This window comes from Amphibalanus amphitrite, unplaced genomic scaffold, assembly GCF_019059575.1.
Source record: "Amphibalanus amphitrite isolate SeventyFive unplaced genomic scaffold, NRLGWU_Aamphi_draft 000521F_arrow, whole genome shotgun sequence".
Taxonomy (NCBI): domain Eukaryota; kingdom Metazoa; phylum Arthropoda; class Thecostraca; order Balanomorpha; family Balanidae; genus Amphibalanus; species Amphibalanus amphitrite.
This window is the reverse complement of record NW_024882015.1, coordinates 159235-187209: the sequence shown is the minus strand read 5'-3', so window position 1 is coordinate 187209 and position 27975 is coordinate 159235. Positions and strand designations below refer to the sequence as shown.

Below are 27975 nucleotides of genomic sequence, written 5' to 3'. Positions count from 1 at the left end.
AGAGAGAGAGAGAGAGAGAGAGAGAGAGAGAGAGAGAGAGAGGGGGGGGGGAGGGGAGAAGAGAGGCGGAATGTTTATCGCAGCTCGCCTCAGGAGAGTACTTCAGATCTCTTCTGGCTCATCGAAGCCCATGTTTTGACAATCAGCCCTCCGAGCGCCGGCTAATTGGTCGTCAAATGATCGAACGAGGCCGGTAGACGACACTGACAGAATGTGGCCACTCTGTTTATCACGCACTGGTAGTGGGACGCCGCGCTGCCCAGAATTAGGTACTTACCTATAACGGAAGCCTGTCCGAAACCTGACCGGAATCGGAGTGTCACCGTCTGGGACCAACGGGCCTGTCCGATGGCCGATAGCTGGGGTAGGCCTGGCATGAGCCTCCCTCTGCGCTGGCACCGTTCGGTCGCCTGAAGCGCCGAAAGCAGAGGAGGGGAAACAAAAAGCGGTCGGGAGCGGCAGCTATAGGACGGCCGGTCAGTCTGCGATAGGAGGCCGCGGCGTCTCCACGGTTTGTGTCGTCTCCACCGAGCTGTCCTCTCCCGAAAGGTGAGTGCTGAGTGCTACAAGAAAACATTCAGACACACACACACACACACGCCAAACCGGCTGTGACCTCTCGGTCCCCAAACGTTTATTCAGTGTCTCATTTCGCATGGCCGATCCGTAAACACTAAAAGACGTTTACTTCTGTATATGATAATGTATTATCATATATGTCGGTGCAGTTCAAATAAATTGTACGGTGTCGAATACGATTCGAATGCAATTGGGCGGCCCGAATAAATCAATCTTCGGACACTTCGTTAGGTATACGTTTTGGTGTCTGCTAATTATCCTCATGCTGGCACATCGCTTCGACGTCCGTTGAATCATCTTCATCCTCCGAGAACTTTACCCGTATATCTCGTTCAATTGTGCTGTACATAGATGTTTTCCCTTCGATATTAAATGATGGTTGATTCAGCGAGCCGGTGGCGAGGTGGTAATATTCATCCTATTCTAGCTATGTTGAATGGTTCTAAGTAATAGCACAGCCTTCGAGTTATTCTCGGTTTTGTCGAAAAAAAAAAATTGGTAGGTACCTAAAGCCGGCAGGAGGAACTCTGCGCCTATTTAGGGTGTTGTGCCGGTGCGTCATCAGAGCGTCGCTGAATAGACAGGTTCGTCGAGGCAGCTATATCGATCGAAGAGGGGAGGGGAGGGGAGGGGACAGGAGGGGAGGGGAGGGGCCAGCCGAGCGGCCCGACGCGTCAGCACTCGTGTCTGAGCCGCAGCCCCTCCAACAGTGCGCTGTGTTGGTGTGCTGTTCCTGTTCCCCAGAGAACAGAAGATGTTAGTGTCGTGTGAATTGTTTGTAACCGGCAGCGGAGCGAAAAGTAATCCAGTAACCACATCGCAATAAAACTGCAGAGACGACCGATTTCCAACCAGTGAGAATCTTTTGTCCGAAGGTATCTAAAGCCACCTTCATCATAGTGTACTTAATATGGATCGGATATTCGTTACTACAAGACTATCTCCACAGGTATGTTTCGTATGTATTTAATTGTGTCAACGGAGCCATTAGAAGTGCTTTTGGTCCATTAGAGTTGCATGTTAAGTTGCTGTTTATAAGTGCGACGTTCATTGCTTTATTTTTTGCCGCTACGTTTTGAGCGGACAGACTTGAGACCGAATCCTAGCTACAGGGGCGGAGTAATGTCATGTATATCCCAGGGGGTGCCTTTCCAGCATCTGGCAAATGCAAGCGTCCAATTCTTGCGTGGAATTTGGAAAAAGCACATATAGGCACGTTTTCTCAGCAGCATCACTCTCCTCGCGACAACCACCCCTGCCGAGCCACCTATGTAATATGTTTCTAGCGCCTAGTTAGCATCTGTTGATGCGTGTCCGCCGTCTACCGTTTGCTATAGTTTCAGCAAAGGCCCTAAAACTACGTTTCAGCGACGCCTTCGAGTCAGTTTACACGTGTATTTGTCATTGCTATCGTTTTCGATAGGCGGTAGACGATAGACATAACAACCACCCAACACGAACAAAAGATACCTCGCCGACAACACTCCCATCCACCAATCACTGTCCGCGTTAGTGCACCGCCGGCGTCCGCTGGTATTTGTATTGTAATTTCGTCCGCTGGGTAGCTGTTCAACGGATGCTCCACTCCAGGGGTCGGCAACCTACGGCCCGCGGGCGGATCCGGCCCGCGACGATCTGACGTCCGGCCCGCGGCTAGTATCAGCAGCTAACATTATGTTCCGGCCCGCAGAATTCCTTCAGAAATCGACTTTATCATACAAAAGGTACTACAGTGTGCAATTGGCACAATACAATACAATGGAGGACTTCCTACGCCATCTGATATCTGATATCTGATATCTGATATGTGCCCAGCTAGCAATTTAGTTTGGTTCAATTTTGTTTTGCCCCGGCAACTCCGACATGCCAGACTCGAGCCGTTGTAAACGGAACGCCTTCGGAACAGGGGTTTGGGTCGCTGTGGCTCTCTATTCCGGCTAGCCAGCCTTTGCCGTAGCGCTGCGCTCCAATTGGTATGGTTTCGTACCGTCAAATACGGCTCAAGTCCGGCTGTCTGCGAAGGCTAGGTCCGGCTGTCTTCGTAGCTGCTCTGGCTTCCTGTGGCTGAAGTACGGTTGAGGTAAGGCACGGCTGCTACGGCTTACGTCTGATTGTGGTACGAGCGAGCTCCGGGATCGCGTGTCGGCTCCAGTAGAGCCCCAGACCCTGCCCGTACCTCGGCCGGAGTAAGATGCCGCAGCTAGCCAGAGTAAAACCAAATACGGCCCAGACTTATTTTGTTGGCTGAGCCAGACCTTGCCAGTACTTCGGCCGGAGTAAAAATGCTGGAGCTAGCCAGAGTAAAACCAGATACAGACCAATTTTGCTGATTGGGAGGTATCTGATCAGATAATAAAATATACAAGACCATTCCATATCTTTTCGAACTCTCTTTTTCTTCAGCCAGAATCTGTGTGAAAAAGGTGCGTTTTACCCTATGACAAAAGGCAAAACATGTGAGCTGTCACAGCTAAAAATTCACTTGTAACGCTGACATATTTTTCAAAATTTTCGTGTCATTGAAGCACATTGGAAACATCAGGCTCCGGCCCACCGTCTGCTTCTAATCTCATATCCGGCCCGCACCATAAAAAGGTTGCCGACCCCTGCTCCACTGCATAGAGCTGCCACTTAACATACACAAATCGGGACCGAGGTGAGCGGGATGGGTTCGCTGCAGTTTGCAGCAGCACAAGGTCAGGCAGCGGGCCTCTCAGAGATGACGGTAGTAACCGGTCCGACTCCGAGCGGCGACTCGGGCCGGCGCGCGCGGGCTGGCTTTGTGCTGTGCACGGGCCGGTTCGACGACGTACGTTCCTCTGTTATCGTGCAGTTCGAGTGGCTGGTCGGCGGTGACGGGATCGGACTCGCAGTCAGAGTGGACCTCGCCTCAGACGCAGAGGATAGCGGAGACAGTCTGACGGGTTGTGATTCTCCAGTGCGGGAGCTATACCTTCGGCGTGGTCGTGTCCTTAACAGTTCAGTGGCACAGGTAAACAGATACAGATACAGATACAGATACAGATGTGTATTCATCTAGGATCCACAATAAAAGTGGCTTTTCACCAGACACGTAAAACCAGATAAAACAAGGAACATACAGACAGTACGAGTAGGCATAGATATCACTGGCAAACACAAACAAGCGTGCGACTGGAACAGGTTCAGACAGCTACTCGGCGTCTCGACATGATCACACGCTTCACATTGGCGCGAAACGCTGGTATATACGGGCTCAACTCGGCACCGTTTAACATCGCGACTCCTCTAATACATAGTCGACGTCTCCCCGTCTCTGTTCGGGCCCGTGGCTGTGTTATCAGCCCTGCGTTTCGGGTGTTGTGGTCGTGTATGTCGCGGGCTACAGGACCGATGGTATCACTGATATGTTCAGGAGTACCCGATGTGATGGCTCGGTGGACTGCGCAGATAGTGTGGTACTCGGCTAATTCGTCTGCCCGCAGCCAGCCGAGCTGCTGTATGACGTCAGAGATGTGGTCGCTGCGTCTACGGCCACTGACGACTCTGGCACAGAAATTGAGAATTTTCTGGACACGAGCCATCTGGGTCGCACCGCACGACCCATACACGCTTATACAATACCGCACGATCGATATGACTAGGGCTTGAACAACTACCTTACGTGTGTTTGCTGGCATCATGTGGCGGGCATGACTGAGAGCGATTAAAATTCCTGTGCATTTTGATGCCATGGCGGTGATGTGAGCTTGATAGTTCAGATGGCGGTCGAGATAAAGTCCGAGGTTCTTCACCGTCCCTGCATCGACTACAGTTGAACCACAAAAGTTGACAGTGACGGGCGGGAGTCCACGCAACATTGCTGGTGTGCCCAACACCAGCATCTGTGTTTTGGCGGCGTTAACTTTCATGCCATTGTGGCAAAACCATCGGTAGGCGGCGTCGAGTGCGGCCTCAGTGCGTGAAATGATACAATCCAAATCCCGTTTCTTTCCAGTGACCAAAATTTGAGTGTCATCTGCAAACTGTACTATGGTGACTCCGTCGGGCATGTGCAGACTGAGATCGTTAGCAAAAAGCATGTACAAGGCACAACTGAGACTACCTCCCTGGAAAACACCAATGGTGTTTTCTCTCGGTCGGGAGGTGATGCTGGAGCCGTCAGCGGCTCGGACTCTGACCTGTTGCACATGCCCAGACAAATAGTTAGCGAACCAGTCGGTGTCGATACCGTATAGGCTAAGTTTTTGCAGGAGTTTTTGGTGAGACACGACATCAAAACATTTTGAAAGATCCAGTAAGACCAAAATTGAAATTTCACCGTTGTCCATGGACTGAAGAATGCGGTCAGTAATGACGTGGAGGGCCGTCTCAGTGGAGTACAGTCTCCTGTACCCGTGTTGTTCGGCTGCCAGCAGAGAATGCTCGGATAGGTAGTCGATCAGCTGGGTTTGAACTATGCGCTCAACTATTTTCATTATGCCTGGTAAAATGGAAATAGGGCGCGTATCTGCTGGCGTGTTCCCTGCTTTGCCTTTCGGTATTGGTGTCACTATCGCGTGCTTCCATCCAGGTGGAATGAGACCAGTCGATAAACTGGAGTTCACGATGTCGAGAATAGCATGGCCAATGCCGGGAAAAAACGTCTGCAACATTCTAACACTAACACCGTCAACTCCGGTGGCCGTTGACGGTTTCATACTGCACAGGTAGGGATGATAATGAGGTAACTGTTTTCACAGAGACTCTGAAGCCGTCTGGACTGGACGGACTGGCGAGGGACGATCGTCCTTTCTCAGCTGCTGGCGGCACAACCTACCGTTGACCGCTGACCGACTCCCGGGTCTCTTCTGATCACCTCCGAACGTCAGCCGTAAGCTACTTATCGGTGTGTTTTGATGCGCTTCAAGTGCCCATTACTCGTTTATTTTTATCTGTGACATGTTTGGAGATGCATGTGCCTGTTGTGTATAAAAAGGCTAGATATACGTGATACGACTAATCGTGCATTGGATAGGTACTGATTTTAACACGCGCACCGACGGGGGGCGGATATCCGCCCCCCTGAGGTTTTTCGCAAATAGCGGGAAAACCGCGGCGCGTAGCGCCGCGAAATTTGGTACGACTATTCTCTCATGAATCTTACACATGGTGTGCAAGTTTAAACCTCCTAACTTTTAAGGTCAGGTCACCAGGTCACTTTGAATGACCCAGCATCAAGTCACTTTTTTGCAACTTTGTCACCGTGCCAGAGCTACAGTAGATGTCGGAGGCCTTTGAAAGTCGCAGGATGTTATAAGGTCATTAGTAGCTAAAATTTGTATATCTCGGAATTTTTATATCGATGACCTAAGGTCAGGTCAATTTCTCGACCTCCCCATTATAAGTCAATGGGGGAAAATCAACTCCCTGTTTTTTACCACTAAAACGGGTCGGAATGGCCCCATAAACCATACATGACCTCATATACGATCAACCTTCACTACCTTGAGGTCTGTTTTGCTGTTGGGCAGCTGTAAGGTCATGTGACGTCATCAAAGGTCACCAGCGGTTTTTTGACAATGCCTCTGTACAGGAACAAGATACAGCCGCGCGGATGGTCTCATTGTGTTCAGCTCGTCAAGGCGCATCGAATGACATACATGATGGACGGGGGGGGGGGGGCGGTCATCCGCCCCCCCCCCGTCGGTACGAAGTTGGCGCAGACCCCCGTCGGTGCGCGGGTTAATAGTCAACCAACCAATACAAATGCATTCAAAATTTATTTGATTAAAAAGACGCACAAAACAGAGAACCATGATCTCTGTACAAATGAGTACAAATACTTGCTGTAATCGTCTTACGAATTAACATCAATCGATCACGAGAAAACCCGCGATACACGGCCTCTTGTCAAGCGGTGATCGGCTCTTGAGGACAATCTAATGAAAGTGATGCTTCTATTTTTTATATATTGATAAGAAAACGGTGATTTTTTTTTTTGCAGCTACTGCGATGTCGGCATTCAACGTTCAAATCGAACGCGCTCCATTCGGAGTGCTTTCCGAGAACGGCTTTGATGCCCAGGTGGACAAGTTTCAGTTGACCGGTGAGTATTTACCAACTGACATATAGGTACAGAAACGCGTAAGTCTGGGTACCTTATTCGGCTCTATGCGAAACAGCACAGATAGGTACACTTGTGCACCTGTTATCACGGATTGGTATGATCTCTGATCGCCGGAAAGTTTTCAAAATATTTTTGAATTTTTACACAAACTAGAGTGACATCACATAAAAAGTATGTTCAAACACATAAAATTTACCCAATCTTCTAGTTTCTACCCAATCGTGCAATAAGTCATTTTCATTCCTTGCTGACGACTACGTCTACAGTTGGTTCTCCCTCATCCAGTACAGGACGGTGCCCGAATGACGAGCTCCGGACGATATCCAAGGTGCGTGCTTATAATCACTCCCCTGCACCTTGTTCAGCACCAGAGTGCCCCACCGTCCACCACGCGCCGTGCCGGTGGTAGTGAGGACCGTAAATTCATCCAAGGCTCTCAGCCAGGGCATCCTTTTCTCAATGCCGCTGTCTTCGTAATCCCAGCTATCAAACTTGCGCACGAGCCTGATCTGCGTCTGTTGTCCCGTCTCGTCCACGAAGCTGTATTGTCTCGGAGCGAACCAAATGCCGCCCCAGCGCTGGCGGCCCGTCTCCGCCTGCGCCTCGATCCGGTAGGCGAACCGGGTGTCGTTGCCCAGGTCGCGGATGGCGTCACCGAGCTGGAGGATCGAGTAGTTGTCGGTGAGCGACGGCGAGCGATCGTTGCGTTGTAAAACACTGAGCAGGTCCCAGCCGTCCCTAGACACAGCCGTCAGCAGCAGCGTCCAGCCCCCGCCGTCGTGGCTGAAGTCGCACAGCACCGGCACCGGCATCCCGGTGAACCAGTAGACGCCGTCCTGAGGGTCACCGCCCTGGTCCCGCAGCTGCAGACAGGAGCGAGCGCAGGCAAGCACCTCTGGTCGCTGATGGGGTGCCTGTTCTGCCGGGATCGGGCGCGGTGAGCGCTCACAGGTGGGCTCCGAGTCCGGCGCAGCGGTACTGGCGACCGGCTGCTCCTGGAGCGCCGTCACCGCCGACCTCAGCGCAGCCGTGTCCTCCAGAACCTCATCCAGTCGCCGTTCCAGTCGGGTGAGTGACCTGCCGGCCTGCGCGGCGTCCCTGGCGTCCAGCGCGCGGCCTACCGCTTCCTTCACGACGGGTCCGAGCAGTTCCGTCAGCTGGGCGGCCGCTGACGGCGGCGGAGAGTCAGACGATACAGCCCCGGCCAGCACGGAGAGCACCGCCAGCGCTCCGCACCACGTCTCCATAATCCACGGGCCCGCGGCCTATACACGGGAGCTGCAACCCAGGACGGCGGCCCTGCGAGTGTGGCACTGTGGTGGCCACTGGCCGACCGTTGCAACACGGTCGCTTTGGCGCAGCGGCCGTGTCTGGCGCTCGCGCAGTTACTGGTATTTCCGAGCCCGTCCCTGCTCCGAGGTCTGATGTTTATAATACACACCAGCCGGCACCGAACCCCACTGTCGGGAAGCCCGTGACGGAATTCCATCAGTGCTGTATTTATTTACACTGGAGACCGATGATGGGCCAATCGGGCCAGCCCGAATGTCTCAGTGTGTTTGGGCACACAATAAGTCTGGCTGATTCAATTTGTCAATCTTAAACAGACTGTCAAATTGTTTCTGGCAGGTATGCCAGTGAGTACAGTAGGTCTAAAAAATAAGTCCCCGCCGTATGCAGGTCACCAGTGGGCAGGTAGTGCCTGAGCGCTACTCGGGCGCCACCTGCCCGCATACGGAGAGGACTTATTGTGTAGACCTACTGTACATACATACCTTATCTAGGGAACATATATCCGTATGCATGTATGTGCATTGTGCAGTGTGCACCTCATATATAGAACTTGGGTAAATATTACAACACCCGTCCCAGTACTGATGTCAAGAACCGCAGCCCTGACCCCCCCTCTGTTCCCGCGCAGGTACGTTGCCCGGTCGCACCCAGCCGGCTCTGGTGGCTGTCGTCTGTCCCCTGGGAGCGACTTTACTCTCCCTGCTCGTACCAGATGAGGACGGAAAAATGGATGACGTCACACTGGGCTTCGACACGCTCTCAGGTAACGCACGGATCGGCCGTCTGCTTTGCATGGAGAGAGAGGGAGAGAGATTAGGGAGAGAGGGAGGGAGAGAGATTAGGGAGAGAGGGAGGGAGAGAGAGAAAGAGAGAGAGAGAGAGAGAGAGAGAGAGAGAGAGAGATGGAGAGATAGAGATAGAGAGAGAGAGAGAGAGAGAGAGAGAGAGAGAGAGAGAGAGAGAGAGAGAGAGAGAGAGAGAGAGAGAGAGAGAGAGAGAGAGAGAGAGAGAGAGAGAGAGAGAGAGAGAGAGAGAGAGAGAGAGAGAGAGAGAGAGAGAGAGAGAGAGAGAGAGAGAGAGAGAGAGAGAGAGAGAGAGAGAGAGAGAGAGGAGAGAGAGAGAGAGAGAGAGAGAGAGAGAGAGAGAGAGAGAGAGAGAGAGAGAGAGAGAGAGAGAGAGAGAGAGAGAGAGAGAGAGAGAGAGAGAGAGAGAGAGAGAGAGAGAGAGAGAGAGAGAGAGAGAGAGAGAGAGAGAGAGAGAGAGAGAGAGAGAGAGAGAGAGAGAGAGAGAGAGAGAGAGAGAGAGAGAGAGAGAGAGAGAGAGAGAGAGAGAGAGAGAGAGAGAGAGAGAGGAGAGAGAGAGAGAGAGAGAGAGAGAGAGAGAGAGAGAGAGAGAGAGAGGAGAGAGAGAGAGAGAGAGAGAGAGAGAGAGAGAGAGAGAGAGAGAGAGGAGAGAGAGAGAGAGAGAGAGAGAGAGAGAGAGAGAGAGAGAGAGAGAGAGAGAGAGAGAGAGAGAGAGAGAGAGAGAGAGAGAGAGAGAGAGAGAGAGAGAGAGAGAGAGAGAGAGAGAGAGAGAGAGAGAGAGAGAGAGAGAGAGAGAGAGAGAGAGAGAGAGAGAAGGCGTGGCGTGACGCCTGCTTATTTTTCTCTGTAAACAAGCTGTGCAGCATACCTAGTTAGTCCACATGTGTTGTTCATAACTTTGTCGCATTGACCGCAGCCCTTTCCGATCATCCCTCCGTCTCTGTACAGGATCCGTCCCGATCATTATTATCCCGTCTCAGATTAGCCTCTACACAGTACCAGCTCCGTTCACTATGAACTATGAAGTATGAAGTCACTATTCCGTTTCTATGCAGCACTCACTTGTCACTATTTTATCTCTGCACAGGACCCATCCCGATCGCCGTTCCGTCTCGTTTTAGCCTCTACGCAGGACCCGCTCTGATCACTATTCCGTCTCTGTACGGCAGAGTACCAGCATCAGGACTCGTATATCGGCGCCACAATCGGCCGGGTGGCCAGCAGGATCGCCGGCAATCAGTTCCAGCTGGACAATGTGACTTACAAGCTGGCCGGCAACTCTGGCGGTTCTCACCTGCACGGAGGCATACGGGGCTTCGATAAGGTGACCGGCCAGGGTGTGCCACCTCCGTGCCGGGCCTAGTGACCTACCGTAACGGAGGCCAATAGTAACGTGCCGTAACGCAGGCTAATAGTCTGGCTTCAGTATTTGGAAAACATTTTAGCGAGGTGAGGGTTTTTATGGACTTTTTTGGGGGCTAAATCAGACTCTAGATTTACCATTAGGTACTCTAGTGGTCGTGTTCACGTGTTATCCCTATACTGCATAAATTCACATCGGTATTAACTGGTCTTGCATTATCCCTTTTGTTTTCATCATACCCATCACGTGCTCCATAACCTATTACCGCAACACCGACTCTAGATAACCAAAAGGAGAACAACAGTGTTCTCCCAGTCATGACCTGTGAGACCCATCCTGCTGCAGCGCCTGTGGTCAGCCGATGTCGGCAAGGACTCGGTGACCTTCAGCTACCTCTCCCCCAACGGCGAGGAGGGCTACCCCGGCGACGTCATGGCACAGGTCACGTAAGTGTGCCTCCTAACTGTCCACTGTCCAGGGGATAATCGTGAGTTTTTTAAGTGACCCGTGGAGGCTCCGATTTCTTGAATTTTGACTGCGTTCAGTTTAAATGAATACAATGTAAAACAAGGCATTGTTTAGAGTTAATAATTCAAAATATGTATAAGCTATCGTTAGTACAGCAACGCTTTCCATACTACCAAAAATATTACTGGCTTAATATACCATTTATTTGAAGGGGAAATGTGCTTTGAATTGTGCCTTTTTTGGTAATAGGGCGCAATAAAATCTTTTTAGAACTATATCGATGCTGCACACAACACAATCCACATGTCTCCATGATTGACCTTAAAGGGACTATCCCACCTTTAACATGGGGTTTGAGTTGAGATAGCCAAGTTTGCGGCGAGGTTCAGAAACCACTATCTATCTAGGTTGCAACCCCCGCAGCCTCTTGGTGTTGAAGAAATTCGTTCCCTTCATTTGAAAATGGGCCTTGTACAAGGCCCTATCTTCAACATGGAGCGACCGTTAGTGTGACGTCACCTCGTTTAGTCATTCTGATTTAAATGGGTTTGTTCGTTGAAAAATCGCTTAAAACTTGGTCTGAACTTTGTTGTGGTGCCTACAGAGTAAAAAGAATCAGCTTTATGACAGTAATGTGGCCTGGGGAAGGAGATAATTTTGGGCTGTGACGTCACATATTTGAAAGTTTGTGTTTGGAATATGGGAAGCCTAAGATGTTTAATGAAAAATAAATGCCAGAACCGTGTTCCTGGTCATCCAATCTATAAAGTCGGGCACAATTTAACTGGTTTTAACAACATTTTAGAAGGTGGGATAGTCCCTTTAAAACACATTATTTATTTCAAGATCAATAAAGTTAGATGCCACTCTATAGCTAAGTTAATTGACGACCATGAAATAGTTACGTTAGCTTTATCTTCTAGAAGGTTTATTTCTATTGTATCAAGCGTTTGAGAGCAAAGTAGGCAAAAGTATTTGGCACCAAACAGAATCTAAAGGAGGAAGGGGCCCGGAGAACAAATGAACGAAACAACAGACGATTACGCGACCTCCAACCGGTCCAATGGCGCTGCGCTCATTGGTCGACGGCTCTGCGACCTGTCCAGTGCGCGGCGCTCATTGGTCGACGGCTCTGCGACCCGTCCAGTGGCGCGGCGCTCATTGGTCGACGGCTCTGCGACCCGTCCGTGGCGCGGTCTTCATCTGCAGAAGCCTCTGCGACCGACTGTGCTCGCTGTGGGCGGCAGGTACCGTCTGGTGCGCCACGAGGGCCTGGCGGCGCTCAGCCTGCAGTACCGAGGCCTGGCGGGCGCAGCGACACCTCTGAGCATGACTAACCACGCCTACTTCAACCTGGCCGGTCACGTGAGTCGGCCGACCGGCCACGGGGCACCAGTGTCAGCCTCACAGGCCAGAGAGCGCCGCAGTCTGTGCTAACAGATGATAGAAGATGGTATTTGTTTTTGCCAGACGCCTGGCATGTGACTTGCAGAGTGTGTCTATTGCTCTCGCTGAGATTGGCTTGTGATCTTCAAGAGTGTGACCGTTGTTTTCGGCTGCCTACAGGAGAGCGGCGAGAAGGGACTCCTTCAGCATGACATCACCATTAGAGCCGACAAGAAGCTGGTCCTAGAAGGAGGACTCGCTAATGGTAAGCAGCTAGTGCGGCAACCGATCTATCACTAACGTTGGAGCTTGGTCCGTAGTGAAAACTGTCGATGACATTTGTTATCCCCTCCCCAGTTACTATCTTTCAAGATTAAATTGGTAGTGAGAGTAGGCGCTTTCCTGTATAAACTATCTTAACAATGTTAGCCGCCATTCATAACATAAACAGACTATGACAGTATATGTAAGCAGACTAGTATAGTATCTCCCGGCCTCCTAAGCTCTCCAGTGTGGTTCATTGGCGCCTGCTGTGGCAGGTCAGATGGTGAACGCCAGTGGCGCCCCTGGCGGCGGCTGGCCGCAGGGCGCCCTGCCGGACGTCATGGCCGCTAACGGTGGCGAAATAGACGACGTGTTCGTTCTTCCGACCGACGGAGGGCTGGACATGAAGACGGCTGCCACGTGAGTCCAACCCAAATGCCGGTATTTTTCGCTTAGTTACATCACAGAATGCCGTCAGGTATTGACATTAACCAATGGTAACAATCGTATTGAATGCTAACTCTAGTCCAGTTCACCTACCTTCACGGCACCGGGCACGCGTCAAGTGCGAAGTCGGAAGATATGTGTCAAAGTTATGTGGTGACCCAACAAAAGAGACCGTAAATCAATCGGTCCAGCGGTTGCTGATATACGAGTACAAAACTATGTATAAGCCTCTCAAAAGCGTTACAAGCCGGGTCGGGCCGATCATACTGCGATTTTCCCGTTATATTGAAAAGACTTCGTTTTGGTTTCATCGCTCGCTCGCTTGTAACTATAGAACTGTAGAAACACATAGGTACACAAACTTTGAAGGTAAAAAGTCGGTTTTAAGTTTGATTTAGAAGACACAAGCAAAATAGTATTTTGACGTTACATACTTTTATTCACAATGCTCGCACACTGAACAAACGTTAGCTGTTAATCTATAGATATAGCCACCACCAATTAATAAGTGACCAAGGGTGTCCCATCCTCAAGCTCACCGACGTCTTCACACCACAATGATAGCCATGTCGCGACACTCTGCTAAGAAACCATGTTTCAGCATTAAGCGCTATGAAATATGTTAAATACCAGCCCGGCCCGGACGTGCACACGGCGCCGGTCAAACCACGAATAGCGGGGCGGCTGCACCAGCCTGCCCCGCCCTGAACTGGTCGCCAACGTGGCCAGGTCAGCTGCAGTCATGTGACGGAACGTCAACATAAACGTAACACTTGTCTCTACTAGAAAATAAATGAAATACAGCGCTACAGCGAGAAGTTGGGCGATAAACAAAACCATCAGAGAGAAACAGTGAAACAGCATGGAACGGAAGAGACAAACATATAATAAACATATTCACCACTTAAATGTTACACTGTAACTCTCCAGCCATTAGTGGGGTCGCGTGCCGGCTCTGCAGCGTCGTGGCAACTAAACATTTGCGACCAATGTCTCCATGCGGAAACACATGCTGGTCCACAAAAGCGGACGGCGCCTACAGTATCCATGTGAATCGTGTTCCGTTCGCACCTTGGTTTCAGAATCAGCGCCCAGCTCTTGTTCCTGGTCCTCTCTGCGCTGTCTCAAGCAGTGAGGACACTCCCGCTCCCAATCGCACAGCTCCCTTTCACGATATTTTGACCAGGAGGCTCTCGATGTTTCCGGATGAAATAGTGCGTAGTTCAAGCACATGAAGACTAGTCCGACAATAAAAGCAGCAATGAATAGAAAAGGCCACCACGAGTGGGGACGTTCAACTGAATAACCTCCAATACGCTGTGAAACAGGTCACGTCGAACAAAAAGCTGAACGCATAGTAGATCACATAGCGTCGGAATGCTGGAGTGTCCGGTAAGTTGACATAGTGGAAGAGATAAGCGAATGCCATAACAAGTCGGTAGATGTATTCCCTAGTGAAATTTTTCATGGTATTTGTTTTCATTGCATCAATGCAAAACATGCACGTAAGGATAACTAAATAGACAATGAACGTAGTGGCGACTCCAGCTATCCAACTGACACTGAACAGGCAGGCGATAGCGATTATTCGGCTCGTCATGAAAAAACACACCGAAAGCCATTGCATTCCTGCTCCTGCATAGGAAATATCTTTCTTATCGTAGCGAACTTGCTTCGTGTTTATGCATGCGGACGTGAGAGATAATCCAAGAGACATCGCAGTCACTATACAGAAGAAAGTGTCTGTCCCACTGCTGCTGCCGCCCCAGTCTTCATTCAGCAGTCTATAAACTTTTAGAACGAGCTGCGGGCCGGAGCCGATGAACGTACTAATCAATCTAAGGTGAGCCAGGTCAGCCTGTTTTTGAAAGACATCGTGGAAATGTCCATGCTGGTTATGTATGCTTACTTTGTTAGCGACTTGACGAGTGCGCCATATTAGTGAAATAAATCCGGTAACAATGCACAAGGGTGCTCTTTCCCACCTTTCTAATGTTTGGTTTTCCTCTTTAAGGTCATTACTTAGCCAAAAATGTGCCAAAATAGAGATAATAATCCAAGGAATGATCATGGTTGCAAGCAAGACACCACTATACCGGTAATGCTTCTCCACAATGTAGGCATGCAGTTGATATAAGTTACATCCGAGCGCCACTAAAAAGGTGATAATAGGCAACCAATAGAAGAGCCAAAAAATACAATCGATTTCCGGCATGGGTGGTTTCAACCAAAAATCCTTGGTGAAGAGGCGCCGTAGAAGGGTGGCGAGTTGTAACAAAAAATCATTGGTGAAGATGCGCCTTAGAAGGGTGACCCGAGTGTACACATTCGCTCGGCTTTCGGCGCCTGAAAAAAGAACAAAAAAACACTTAAATTGTATATATTAAATACAAACTGCCAAGCAATCAAGATAGCTGCCCGAGATACAGCTTTTTAATGTGTATACAGTGATCCTAGTACCTACCGGGAAATCGATAGCAACTTCATGAAGCTCAAAACTACTAGGAGTAATCAACAAATTATACATGAAAGAACGGCACGGATGTAGTCTTCGCCACTCGGCCCTCCCAGCAACAGCCCTGCATGTCCACGAGATAAAAAAAGAAATCCTGCCTTTCTTGACGCTGATCTTCGACAAGTGTAAAATCCCCTGATAAGGTCCGTTTTTTTTAGACGAAACGTCAACGCCAGCTTAGTTATATTTAACCCGCGCCCTGCTGGGAGTTTGAACACCCCCTCCCCGTTTTTTTTTACGAATATTTCAAAAACGGCGGCGCAGAGCACCGCCTATTTTGGAACACGTTATTATACATCTGTACCGCAAATGTGAAAACATCAGACCAAGGTCATTCAAGGTCAGGTCACCAGGTCACTTCAAGTGACCTCACCTCATAAAATGTTTCAATGCATGCCATAGCTATATAGTAAGCTACACCAAATGACCGATCGCATTGAAACTTTCAAGGATTGATAAGAGCAACAGTAGCCGTTTTCACCACGGAACAGCGGGTACCTAATAGATACCTGTTTGGTCCTTTGATACCTCAGGAATTTTAGTTGTTCTTTATAGTAGGCTTTCCACCTTTCGAATGAGTGCCCCGTTACTTTGCTTTTTTCCTACTAAAGGCCGCCCCACACTGGAACTCGCATGCGGGTTGCGAGTTTGCGGGTTTTGAGTTTGCGGGCATAACAATAATTCATAGAGTGATTAGACCGCTCCAGTATGGTAACTTCATGGATGCAGTGAAGCCAGTACACCTTCAGAAACTTTCATATAGTCGCAATTACCAGCGCAACGATCCAAAATTCGACTTCAACGAAAAACCCGCAAACCTCGCAGAACTCGCAGACCTCGCAGCGAGGAAAATCGAAAGTTGACTCAAAATCAACTCTTGGAATGCAATGCAAGGTCGCTCGCAAGCTAAAAACATGCAGACTCGCTTGTTAGATGGTAGTATGGGTGACTCAGCTTAGATTGTATTATTTGATTTTGAAGAAACCCGCAAATCCAAAAACTCGCAACCCGCATGCGAGGTCCAGTGTGGGGCGGCCTTAAATATTACATTAATGTATTTTTATCAAGGGTTTACCACTCACGTAAGCCCAAAGCGTAAGCACGTTTATGAAATTTTCAAATCTATAGGTATGGTGCTATAATGATTAGATGATTAGATTATTATGATTAATGATTAGATTAGATGCTATAATGATTATAGTACAATGATTAGACAATATACTGAGCTGCCAGCTGCGGATGACCGAGCTCTCCGAATTCCACGCTGGCTTGGCTTTGGAACCGCAGCAGATGGCGGAGGTCAAGGTCATTGCTAAGACGGAGGCGGACGCGCAGCGTCGGGCCGGTGAACCAGAAGCCGGCTGCCGGGTATCTAGTTGCCAGGGTGATTTGATCCCTCATAGTCGAAAGGTGGGCTACTAGAACCGAAAATTGATATGTTTGTAAATAAATAAGCGATTTGATAGCGTAAATACTAAATAGCCTGTATTACAACTTTTAAAAATATTTTGAAGGCAAAAGACTTCAGTTGTGAGGACTCTAAGGCCGTAAAAAGGTTGGTAGGTACTTTCCGTTTCCAGGTATCAAATTAGGTTCCATCGCGAAAGTCCCGTCGTGAAAACGGCCAGTATGTACAAAATGTATATCTCTGAATTTTCATATCGGTGACCTAAGGTCAGGTCACTTTTTTGACCTTCCCATTACAAGTCAACGGGAGGAAATTCAAAACCGCCTCTTTTAAACGAAAGTCATTGTAACCACTCTCAAATACTGAATCACAAGTAAATTTTGCACACAACATGCAAATGGCACCGGTGACCCCTATTTATGCCCCTGAGGTCATCACAGGTCACGAATGGTATCTAACAGTTTTTCGCGAATAACTTTTAGTAGAGGCATGCTAGAGCGATGACAATGTCATGTGTTCAGCTCAACGATACGGATCCACTATATGCAACATGACAATTTCCGGTCAGTTCAAATTTTTCAAAAAAAATCCGGTCAGGATGACCTTGACCTTGACCTGAGGTCAAATTTTTGAGTTGACCTCTCAAGGTCAAATTATTGTTCATTCGTTGCGTCTTGACGAGAGGAACACGATGCCGGTAAAAGAAAACTCGTGCAAGTCTTGAGTCAAAAGTTTTTGCAGAAAAGCTGTTTTAAAAAATGGTCTATTTTGGCAGTTTTTGCCTCCCTGCAGGCAAAGCCGTTGACTTTAGGTCAAATCTGAGGGAATTGCTCAGAAAGAGCGGTAAGAGGGCTATCAAGTGCGCTTTTCCGCGGCGCTCTAACTGTGAGAAATAAATTTGGTTTCCGGCTGCGTTGGACTGCGAAACTTTCGGAGCACTCCGAATTCCTCGGATAGACGGTGCCTGGGATAGACGGTGCAAGGCTACCTGACAGCTGACTTTTAATGACAAGCAGACGCCAGTGGTGAGCCTGTTCTGTCTCTGTCTGTCTTTCTCTACCTCCCCCCTCTCTCTCTCTCTTTCTTTATTTCTCTCTCTCTCCCTCCTCCCCTCTCTCTCTCTCTCTCTCTCTCTCTCTCTCTCTCTCTCTCTCTCTCTCTCTCTCTCTCTCTCTCTCTCTCTCCCTCCCCATGCATACATTATGGTGCGCGCGGCTCGGGACAGCCGACGCCCGGCAGGCTCTGCTCTGAAGGACGCCGTGTCCTAAATATGAGGCTATTATGTATGCGTGCCAGCGCGGCGACGCCATGAATGCTTTTAGTGCGTTTGTCGTAACCTTGTGGAACAAATAATGATTTAACGTTATCTTTGGAGCGATTTTAGACTTAATTCCTACATACTTCTAAAAGTACCGCAGAGAGGCTTTGCAATAAATTGGGAAGAATTATGAGACCTGGGAACCGGGAAAGGGTGACTTAACTCCTATTCACAGAACTAGCACAGGCGAGCCCCGCATTCTGCAATGACATACAGGCAATGAACGCTGGAGTCGAGCCGTGGCGATCGAATCAATGGGCGACCAGCCGGAGATGCGCTCAGGTTTTGCTCTTCACCCCGGAAGGAGATGGACGGTGCAATGGTGGTCCGTCATCGATTACGACCAGTCCGGATCTACATATGCTGGGGGCATCAGCTCAGGCGTCGGGTGTGGCAATGATTAAGCGCCACCTTTCAACGGTAACATCGTCTAATTCAATCATCTCTCAACTTCTGTCAGTTTCGTCCATGTTAACTGACATCCAGTCAGGTCTTCAAAGAGCAGTGGACAGTATCAACGGACAGGTGGTAACTGGTAAACCTTTCGCGAGTCGCGTTGGAGGCGCGACAGGGGTGACATATCGTGCATATCTTGCGATGGAGACGTAACAGTGACGGGATATCGTGCAGTGTTGCCGATCGGGTCTAGCGAGACCTGGTGGAAATGTGAAGGCAAAAGGTAAAAGGTCGTCAATCTTTACAGCGTTGGTAAAGATATATAGGTAAAACGGTGTGATAGTGATTAGATATTAGATAGACTTTTTAGCGAGTTCTACGAGCTGTTTTAGGAACATCTATAACTGGAATGAATGACATGTTATCTACGAAAGCGTAACATGGCTGGTGGTGGTAGTTGATCGGCGAACTAATCTGTTCTCCATTCCCTATGGAAAACTTCGTGACCGGCCGTCCTCACATCGCCACTCCGAGCAGCGGGGCCGCCCGGACTCGGAGAGCGCGGCCAAGGTTGCGTCGGCCTGCCGGCAACGCCGGAGGCATAGACACGGCACGACGGAGCTGCACCTCTGGACCAGTCGACCACAGAAGACAGCGCGAACCAAGGCCAAGAGAACACGGCGGCCGGACGACGGTGCCCGAGGCAGGAGTGTGCCGCCCGGCCCGAGCGGTGGGGCGCGTGACGTCACGAGGCGCGCCCGGGGTGGGGACTGCGTCGGGGCTGGGCTGCTAAGGGCCTGAGGCTACCCGGCCCCTGGTCCGCTCGTCGACGACAAGATGGCGGTGCCGTGTAGCTCCTCCTCCCGACGGAAGACTGGGGAGGAGGCGAGGTTGGCCGTGACCGAGTCATATAAAAAGCGTGTGTTCGGCAGTTCGGGGCTTCACTTCCTTTCTCTTGGGAGCTCTCGCTCATTCGTGGTGGTGACGCCGCTCGCGGCTGACGTCTCGACACTTCTCTCACAATGTAAGTACCTGGGGCCTATCTTCCACCCAGTTGGAGGTCTCTGACTGAATTCTTGCACTGCCCTAGTCGCGCCCCTGGCTAGCTAACCGGCGGAGCGAGAGGGTTTGAGCCTGACTTCGGATCAAGTCTCGGCTGTGGTCGGAGATATGTCTCAGGCACAGACACACACATATACACACACTGGCGTTGATAACAGTAATTTAGGATTTGGCCGCGGTACTGTGAACTGGGTACTGTGAACTGGGTACTGTGAACTGGGTACTGTGAACTGGGTACTGTGAACTGGGTACTGTGAACTGTGAACTGTGACAAGAGCGACAGGTTGGTTTACATGTCACTGTGAGTCGTGACTGTGAGACACGGTCTTTGGGACTTGACTCATTCCATTTCGGCTCTTCCGCTTGACTTATTTGGCTACTATATGAGTCAGTCCCACCCCTTTGGCAATATCGAATCGGTGTTATGATTTGGCTTGGTCATTGTTTCGGTTTTTGTTTCGGCACTTTGGCTATATTCACTTTAGCAGTGCACGGTTACCGTGACATTGCTCGTTTTCTGGCTCTTTTTGATTGAATTGTTCGCTTTTATTTATTTCGGCCTTTTCAATTACAATATATATTTAATATGTATACCTTCTACGTTCTTTCTCGAGGTTGGAAATGATTGTGGAAACGCTGACAATATGATGATTCGGACACGAACGGGTTTGTGGGACACATGTTTTTTTTTTGTCGATCAGTAAATACCCCTAGACAACGATGAGTAGGATTGTGCAGATGACACAGATTAGAATACCCCTAGACACACGAGGAATATCAACAGAAGCTACCACAACAGCCAGTAGGCGGGCCGGAATCCTTCCACACACCCACCCTTGACCCACTCTACATCCTCATCCTTCTCCCAGTCATCCTTATCCTTATCCCCATCCCAAACACCACTTATAAATTCACATAACTATCATTATTTTCTATCGTCATTAACCGAAGGTTTGTTGTCAATAGTTAAAACACTATTCTTTAGAATTGTGTTTTTCTATTGAAAAACAAATCTGAGTTCCCTGACAATTTGGCAAAAGCTGCCTGAGATCAGTACAACTTGATGCTCTTGAAAACGGCTGGTCCAAATATTCTGATTTTTTCAGGATTTCTAGTGGGCCAGGTGATCTACGTTCTGGTATGCAGGCCCATGTCGTCCCCTATCTCCCTGTGTGTCCAAGTGCACAGATGACGTCACACGAAGGGGCGGAGTCGGGGGCGGAGCTTGGCGCAACGGCCGCCATATTTGAATTTGTTTTATTAGAATGTATTCTATATTTTGGGTTTCAGTCAATTGTTATCGATAGTTTTATGAACGATTAGCTGTAATATAAGTGATTTATCAAGAAAAAACACATAATCTGCTTGCAATTTCGATTTAAGTACGACCCGCGCCTAGATTCGAACGCACGATCTTTGGATTACGGCGCAAGCATCCTAACCACTACACTACCGCGGCGGCGTGGCGGCCGGCGGAAGGGAGGCTGGGGAGGCATGGGGGCTTTTTTACGCATTTTTGGAAAAACTAATGGGTTTAGTGAAAAACGCTTCTTAGATAATTCCAAGAAAAATGTCTCGGCTTTCCGATGATGCACTTAGTTTTGTGCTAGCTTCAGCAGAGTTTGTTCTACAGCGCTTCAAAAATCGCCCATTTGCATAGGGCTTAAACGGGACTTCAAGACTTGCCCCCAGATGACGTCACGAGCTGACGTCACGATCAGGTAGAATCGCCGGACGACCCTACCTGGTATATAGGGCCTTGCTGGTATGGGTCTCCCCTCCGCGGACCATCTGGTGCACGTGCCACGTGACTTTAAAAATTCCCGTGTTAAGCCAATGGGGAAAATGAAAAAATGCGTTCCACGGCAGATTGCTCGAAAACGATCCAAACGACCCCCCATTTTCTTACATGCAGATCAACCACCATTCGGTGCACTACCCATGGGTATGTCGCAAAGTGGCCGGAAAAGTCCAGAACCACGTGCCACGTGCCGTTGAAAATGACCCTGCACACCGGAAATTGGGACTTTTGGTCATTTCGGCGCACCCATGATGCATACTATGGCGTGGGTGACCAAACAATGGGTGTCATCCGGTCGGCAACTGTTTAAGGTGTCGTCCAGTGGGCCAAAGTGGTAGTTTCAAACTTTTGGGATCCACCACTCTGGGGATTCTTTTTGACAATATACTTACGTTTCTTGGCGCAATGTTCATTCCACCCAGCCGGTCGTCAATGCGTTAGATGACCCAAATGACGATTGACCTGAAGGAAGTTGGGGGCGAGGAACACGCACGTGCCATCCGTTTTTTACTCGGGCGCTTTCATCTAGGAGATTTTTGCAGATACGTCAATGCGTTAGATGACCCAAATGACGATTGACCTGAAGGAAGTTGGGGGCGAGGAACACGCACGTGCCATCCGTTTTTTAATCGGGCGCTTTCATCTAGGAGATTTTTGCAGATATCTTTTTGATTTGTGAAAATGACCAGCCTAGCGGTATGCCAGCCGCTGATAAATTATTATCTTGCTGCGGCCGGGCGCTTATTTGCGGTGTTTGCGTTTGGCGGCTGGCGGGCGACTTTTAGTCGTTTTCGGTTAGCAGTTAGCGTCGGTGCGGTGCGGGCGGTTTTATTTTTTTTCGGCATTTCGGCGTTTTTTTCTGTGTGGTTTGCGGCGGTCGGGTGATTTTTTGCCGTTTGCGTTGGCTTTTCGGGCGTGCGTTTTACACGTTTTGCGGTGTTTACGTTTTGCGGCGGGCGGGCGTTTTGTGTTTTTTGCGGTGTTTGTCTTTGGCGGCGGGCGGGCGGGCGGGCGGGCGATGCGGGCGGTTTTCTTCTTTTTTTTTGCGTCGTTTGCGGTGTTAAATTTGTTTGCGGTTGGCGGGCGGTTTTATTGTTTTGCGGCGTTTTTGCGTTTTTTATTTGCGGTTTGCGGCGGGCGGGCGTTTGTTTATTTTTTGCGACGTTTGCGTTGGCGTTTCGGGCGTGCGTTTTGCGCGTTTTGCGGTGTTTGCGTTTTCCGGCGGGCGGGCGTTTTTCACAATTCAAAGTCCAAACCTTCGGGCCACAGCGCTCCTCGAAAAGCGCTGCCCTCGAGTATTTTACGCTCTTTCGAACGCCGCCTTCCGCGTATCGCTACGTGGCCCAGGAGCCGAGTTAGAAGGGGGGGTGCTCAAACACCACCAGCAGGGCGTGGAAATCCAGGACCCTCAGCGGGGCGCGGGTTAAGGTGTTGTATGTAAATATCTGGCTTATCTTCCAAAACTGTTGTTTAAATAGTTTTGTTAGTGCGTGCTGTTAGTCAGTGGCTGCGGAACACCTTCAATTAAGGGGGGGGGGGGGCACTGCCGACTTTGGTCCCATTCTTTCCAAGCAACGCCCATAGGGCTAATGTTAAAATGCCAAAATCAAAGGGGGAACGGTGCCCCGGTGCCCCCCCCCCCTCCCCCCGTTCCGCCGCCTATGCTGTTAGTGTAGCAAGGTTTCTTGGGTATTTCTATTAAACACCATTTACAATTGATACAATTGATACAATTGGTATACTCCATACAATTGATAAAAATGTAATAGCAATGATCGATTAAAAATACCTTTAAAGCCATGTTTGTCCCACCCCCTAGCTACAGCCCCTAGTATAAACGGCCAGACTTTTTTAACTCCTTTCTTCTTGTAGAGCAAAAAGAGGGCTATGGACCGAGCTTAAATTTTGAAAATAATTCAATCGGTTATTGGGTATCGCGGAATCTCCGGAGTCCGGGGAGGGGTGGATGAGGCCAAGCCAAGGCGATAAATACCAGGTGGCGTCATTTGGAATTATGTGCAGGCAAGCTGACGTCACTGTGTGAACACTGGCAAGGATGAAAATCATTCAAGAAATAATATTAGTCATTAAAATTATATTTTCATAGTTCAAGTGTTCTTCAATCTTTAAAAAAATCCTAAAACAGGTATATTTATTCAAGCCGTTTCCTCAGCAAATGTTCATATTATATCCTATTTGCACGATTATACGTCATCAAACCCGAACAAGTTACAGGTATTCTGTTGACTACAGGGTGTAACGAAATTATCCGGACATCTATTTTTTCGCCATATCTGTTCGCACAGTTTCTTTTCTGGTGTTAGAAGCGGGAATATTGGATGAATGCGTACCTCTGGTATCTGCTTTCAATTCAGCAGTGTTCTGATCTTGCAAAGTGACTCTTTCTGTGAGTAAGAGCCGAGTCACCGACGGGTTCATTTGATAGTTTTCGTTTAAGGCAATGGAGAGAAGGGAGTACAGTCTCTCGTTTCGTAGTAAGGCTACGTGTTGGTGGCATGGCGGCATGAGCCCGAAGCTGATCTGCCTGGACATCAGCAGCAGCCAGTTGCACATATGCCTGGTGCGTGATAAGCTGCAGGGACTTGGGTGGCGACCCACCCTTAAAAAAGAAAAACCTCAGATTGTCTTGCTTCTTAATAACGGCGCAAAGAAAGATGCCCGGATAATTTCGTTACACCCTGTATGGCCTGGATGATAAGGACCTCACGTTCCCAATGAAGGATTATCGAGGAGCTGCCACTAATAAGATTTAAGGAAATATACCACCTTTAACATGGGAATCTGAACTGAAATTAAAGTTTTGTGGCTTGAGCTGAGACTAACACTAATCAGGATCTTTTACGGCCAAACGATCACCCTTAGGCAAAGATATTCCATTTACCCTCGACCAAAGATGGAAACTAGTTCTTCCTATAGGTATGGAAATAAATTTTTAAATTTTTTTTTGTAAATAGGTATTCATTATTTTCTTTTCAAAGTTATCTAATCATTTTAATCATAGGTAAACAAATCACAAAATTGCAGTAAAAAAACTAATTAAGGGAAATATAGCATATTCCCTTTCAGGAATATGCGTGCTAAAACAATTTAACCTATTTAATGCTTATGTAACGAAATGGAGAGTGTATCATGCGGAGTACTACGTGTCCTCTTTCCTTACCCTGTCCACTTTCTAGCAGGCTTGTATCATTTCTTCCTTCGTCCTCTACCTCAGGTGCGGCATTGCTGCTATCATTTTGGCGATCTTGGTCGTCGATAGATTCGGCCATGCCTGCCAATAACAATCACACTTAGTTTACATAGAAAACTAAGTAACCTCATTCCCACATACAGGGTGTCCCATAAGTTCCTTCTCACCTAAATTTTTCTTTTAGAGGCTCTCTTATTTAAAGCCACGCTTAATTTATTTTGTAACTGAGCTTTTGGGGTTGTCATGGGCGACTCATGGCAACTGTGAATATGCTCCACGGTAGCTAATTCGTCTAGACAAAATATTTTTTGCTAGAGAGTTCACTTCCTTTGGAGACGGCTTACGCCGCAACGTAGAGGTCTCCGATACGGGTACGTCTCGGTATTTAGTCCGCACGTGGGCCATTCGCGACGGTTGAGGGTGATTGAGGCCATCCAGTCTGTAGCCAATGTCTGTCGCTAACTGGACGCACAGTCAGCAAGTGACGCCGATGATTTGTCGGGAGTCAATCGCTGCAAGTTCATGCTCTTTTTTGTCAGCTCTCAGGAGTGAGCCATGTGGCCAAAACTGTGTGGCGCCAAAGTGGCCGTCAAAAAGGTCTTAGCGTTAGAAAGTTGGTAAGCAGGCTTTTCAGGATGGATTACCAGCTTTCTAAGAGTATTATTTCGGGGTACATAACTCACGGTCACTTGGGCTTAACCCGGCAGGCGGTGGGCCTCCCGGCCACCTTCCGCGCGGTGGGGCATTTTTTGCCCCCCCCCCGTATCTCCGAAACTACTGGACGGATTCGGAAAATTCAAACGGCGTTCGATAGCCCTGTCAAATTTGTTTAGGGAAACCAAATTTTATTGACCTCGGAGTCACCGATGACGTCACAGGTCAGGTCAAAGATAAAATGTTTCACCGTTCACGGGGCTTCTAGGGAAAGCGCAATAACACCGAGTAAAACGCATTTTGTCGAAAATCAGCGATAGGGCGTCAGTTGTCTAGTACATATGTTGCTATTTGAGGTCACTGGTCATGCCAGGTCAGGTCACCAAAGGTCACCAAGAGTCACCACATGAACGAACACAACTTTACTAAGGTTGTGCGTGCATGTTTTATGGCCAGTTTTTCATTTCCAACTCAATGCATCTCGGTGCATCTGCCCCCACAAAGAGATATAAAATTACACCCCTTTCATTGGCCATACCATCGTGAAGGTCTCACAGTCAGTGGTTGTTGAGTGCTCTCTCACAAATACATTCGCAGCGTTTGTAGTTTTCTTTCAAATAAACATTTTTTTAAAGTTCACAACATTAAAACAATGCGGGATGTCGTGGAAATGGTCATGCAATAGTTAGGTTTGTAGGCATATCCCTATATTGTAGTTCGCCTGGGATTTTTGAATTGTGACAATTGTGGTGCGTATTAGACACTCGTTTTGTTACTTACTTTCAAGCAGTATGATCTCGATGTTCAGCGTACACAACAGCTATGGCGCCAAAATTCACGAAAACTCGTGAGCACGGGCGGGAAAATTGTCTTTTATCACGGAAAAAGCTGACAACGTGGCCAGGGTGGGCGAACGAGGGCGCTACCTGCCGGCTTGTGGGCCGGGGCGGCGACTCGGCCTTGTTTCTGCGCGCCTTCGTATCGGGCCTCGTTGATTGGATGCTAGGGCGCCGAGATGACGTCACATTGTTTCGTCATGCATGTGATTCATGCACTGGCTGCACTGGACCGGCGACAGGGGTGCGTCCGTAGCGATGGCCTTGGCAGTGGCTGTCAACAACATACATGTACCCTCCGAGGGCACGAGCCGAAGGCCAAACATTTTTGTAGAGCCGTCGCTGCATTTCATTATTTGCACGATCACGCTTATAAGTCGTTTATGAAACCGTTATCGGAATAGGCAGCATAATCGCGCCATGAAATGATTCATCATTCATGCCTTGATTGTAGGACGTAAGTTACTCACGTCGCGGTCGGAGTCGAATCCCACAACACATCCTATGAAAAAACAGTCGCTTTGCTACCCGATCTTTTACCATCTTATCGTGATCTTTCCGCCACGCCCTCCCGATATCTTCATTCGGGGGCGTGCAGGCCAGAACCTTCTGATGGAAGAGGCACATTGGACCCTATGGCTCCTCTCCTCATTGCAGATGGCCCCTGTGCACACGCTCCGTTTTCAACGATCTTAGAACCTGGGAAAAGTGGAAAATTGGTAGGTACAATTTACAAATACATATCACGGCTTTGCCTGAGGAGTGTGCATACAATGCTTGCCATTTTACGAGTGGACTTCTTTACATAGGTGCAGGGCTAGATATTTGCATATGTGGAAGCGGAAGAGGGCGTCATCCGCAGGGCCTTTAGTGTCAAGGGTTGGGAAATTGCATTTGGGTGAAGTTTCTGCCGGCGGAGTGACGGCAGCGTTTGTGGCGGCAGGCTGACGCACGCCGGCAGCGGCCGGCGGCTGACGGTGTTCACTGACCAGCCGGCTCTGGTGGTCTACACGGCCAACCACCTTCCGGCGGCACCGGGCGGCCTGCCGGGCAGGGGCGGCGCCCGCTACCAGCGCCATGGCAGCATCGCGCTCGAAACCAGCGCCTTCCCCAACGCCGTCAACGTGGTGAGTGCACCGGACATGGGTCCGCGCGGCTGCAGCCACTGGCGGATCCAGAAGGACGGTCCGGGGGGCAGGCCCCCAATAGAAATTATCCTAAATCGATAAACTCCTCGTTTTACAATCTCTTAAGCAGTTGTGAAATTTTTTACAAACTTTTCCTTGATTTTTTTAGTTTATTTATTTTTCTCGAAAAAAAACTCGTCAATTTCGGGCGCCGTGGGAGGGGGACATTTGCCCCAAATGCCCCCATCCCCTGGATCCATCAGTGGCTGGAGCTGGGTCCGGGAGCCGGCGGCTGGGTCCGGGAGGCTGCAGCTGGGTCCGGGAGCCGGCGACTGGGTCCGTGAGGATGGAGCTGGGTCCGGGAGCCGGCTCTGCAATAGAGCGCCAGAAAGCATGGCTGTGCACATGCAGCGGTGGGTCGTGTTTTTTTTTCGGAGATTGACTTAGTAATAATAAGATTCCATGTTTCCCATTCTGCTGCCAAGTAGTTTCACTGAGATTGTGACTGTTTTTCAGCCATCATTTCCATCGGTGACGCTGCGTCCCGGCAATGTTTACGAGCATCGCTGTGTGTACCAGTTCGGTATCGGGGCCCGGTGAGCTGCAGCAGTCAGACTGTCCGCCTCGGGGCATAGTGGGGTCACCGAGCGCTGGCGGCAGCCTGGTGACTGGTGTCCGGGACACATTTACCGACCATTTTGTGACCGATGGGGTAGTTGAGGTGTCGAACAGCCGTCATTGTCGAGCCGCACCTGCAGTTGGAAACTGACGAGCAGCTATAGTGCAAAAGTGAACTCAACTGTCTACCTTGCATGTAAACGGATTACGTGTGTGGCTGATGGTTAAACTTTTTAAGACTTGGCTACTTAATCACATACGAGTAGTTGGTTTTACAATAAGCATTGCTCCTCGGTACAACTTGTGAACTGATTGAAATACATGGTTTGCATTTATGA

The 27975-nt window shown here is 49.2% G+C and overlaps 1 protein-coding gene across 3 annotated transcripts; it reads left to right on the top strand.

The window, feature by feature from the left end:
* The first annotated feature begins 461 nt into the window (after window positions 1–461).
* Window positions 462–27975, top strand: LOC122393180 (galactose mutarotase-like). Of its 3 annotated transcripts, none has more exons than XM_043388958.1 (11): window positions 462–549; window positions 5301–5431; window positions 6545–6646; window positions 8589–8723; window positions 9933–10087; window positions 10472–10572; window positions 11842–11959; window positions 12161–12245; window positions 12520–12664; window positions 26836–27019; window positions 27536–27975. In XM_043388958.1, the coding sequence occupies exons 3-11, from the start codon at window positions 6553–6555 to the stop codon at window positions 27617–27619; spliced, it is 1101 nt and encodes a 366-aa protein (XP_043244893.1). In that variant the 5' UTR covers window positions 462–549; window positions 5301–5431; window positions 6545–6552; the 3' UTR covers window positions 27620–27975. The 3 variants fall into 3 exon arrangements, with proteins under 3 accessions (XP_043244893.1, XP_043244896.1, XP_043244894.1); XM_043388961.1 differs by lacking the exon at window positions 462–549 and adding an exon at window positions 1264–1528; XM_043388959.1 differs by lacking the exon at window positions 462–549 and adding an exon at window positions 3425–3571.

What these genes read in the sequence shown, in the direction of transcription:
- LOC122393180 (XM_043388958.1), top strand. Translation starts at nt 6,553, where the DNA reads ATGTCGGCATTCAACGTTCAAATCGAACGCGCTCCATTCGGAGTGCTT. An exon ending in GGGCTTCGACACGCTCTCAG is followed by an intron (nt 8,724 to 9,932) that starts GTAACGCACGGA and finishes TCTGTACGGCAG; the next exon opens with AGTACCAGCATCAGGACTCG. An exon ending in ACTTCAACCTGGCCGGTCAC is followed by an intron (nt 11,960 to 12,160) that starts GTGAGTCGGCCG and finishes GGCTGCCTACAG; the next exon opens with GAGAGCGGCGAGAAGGGACT.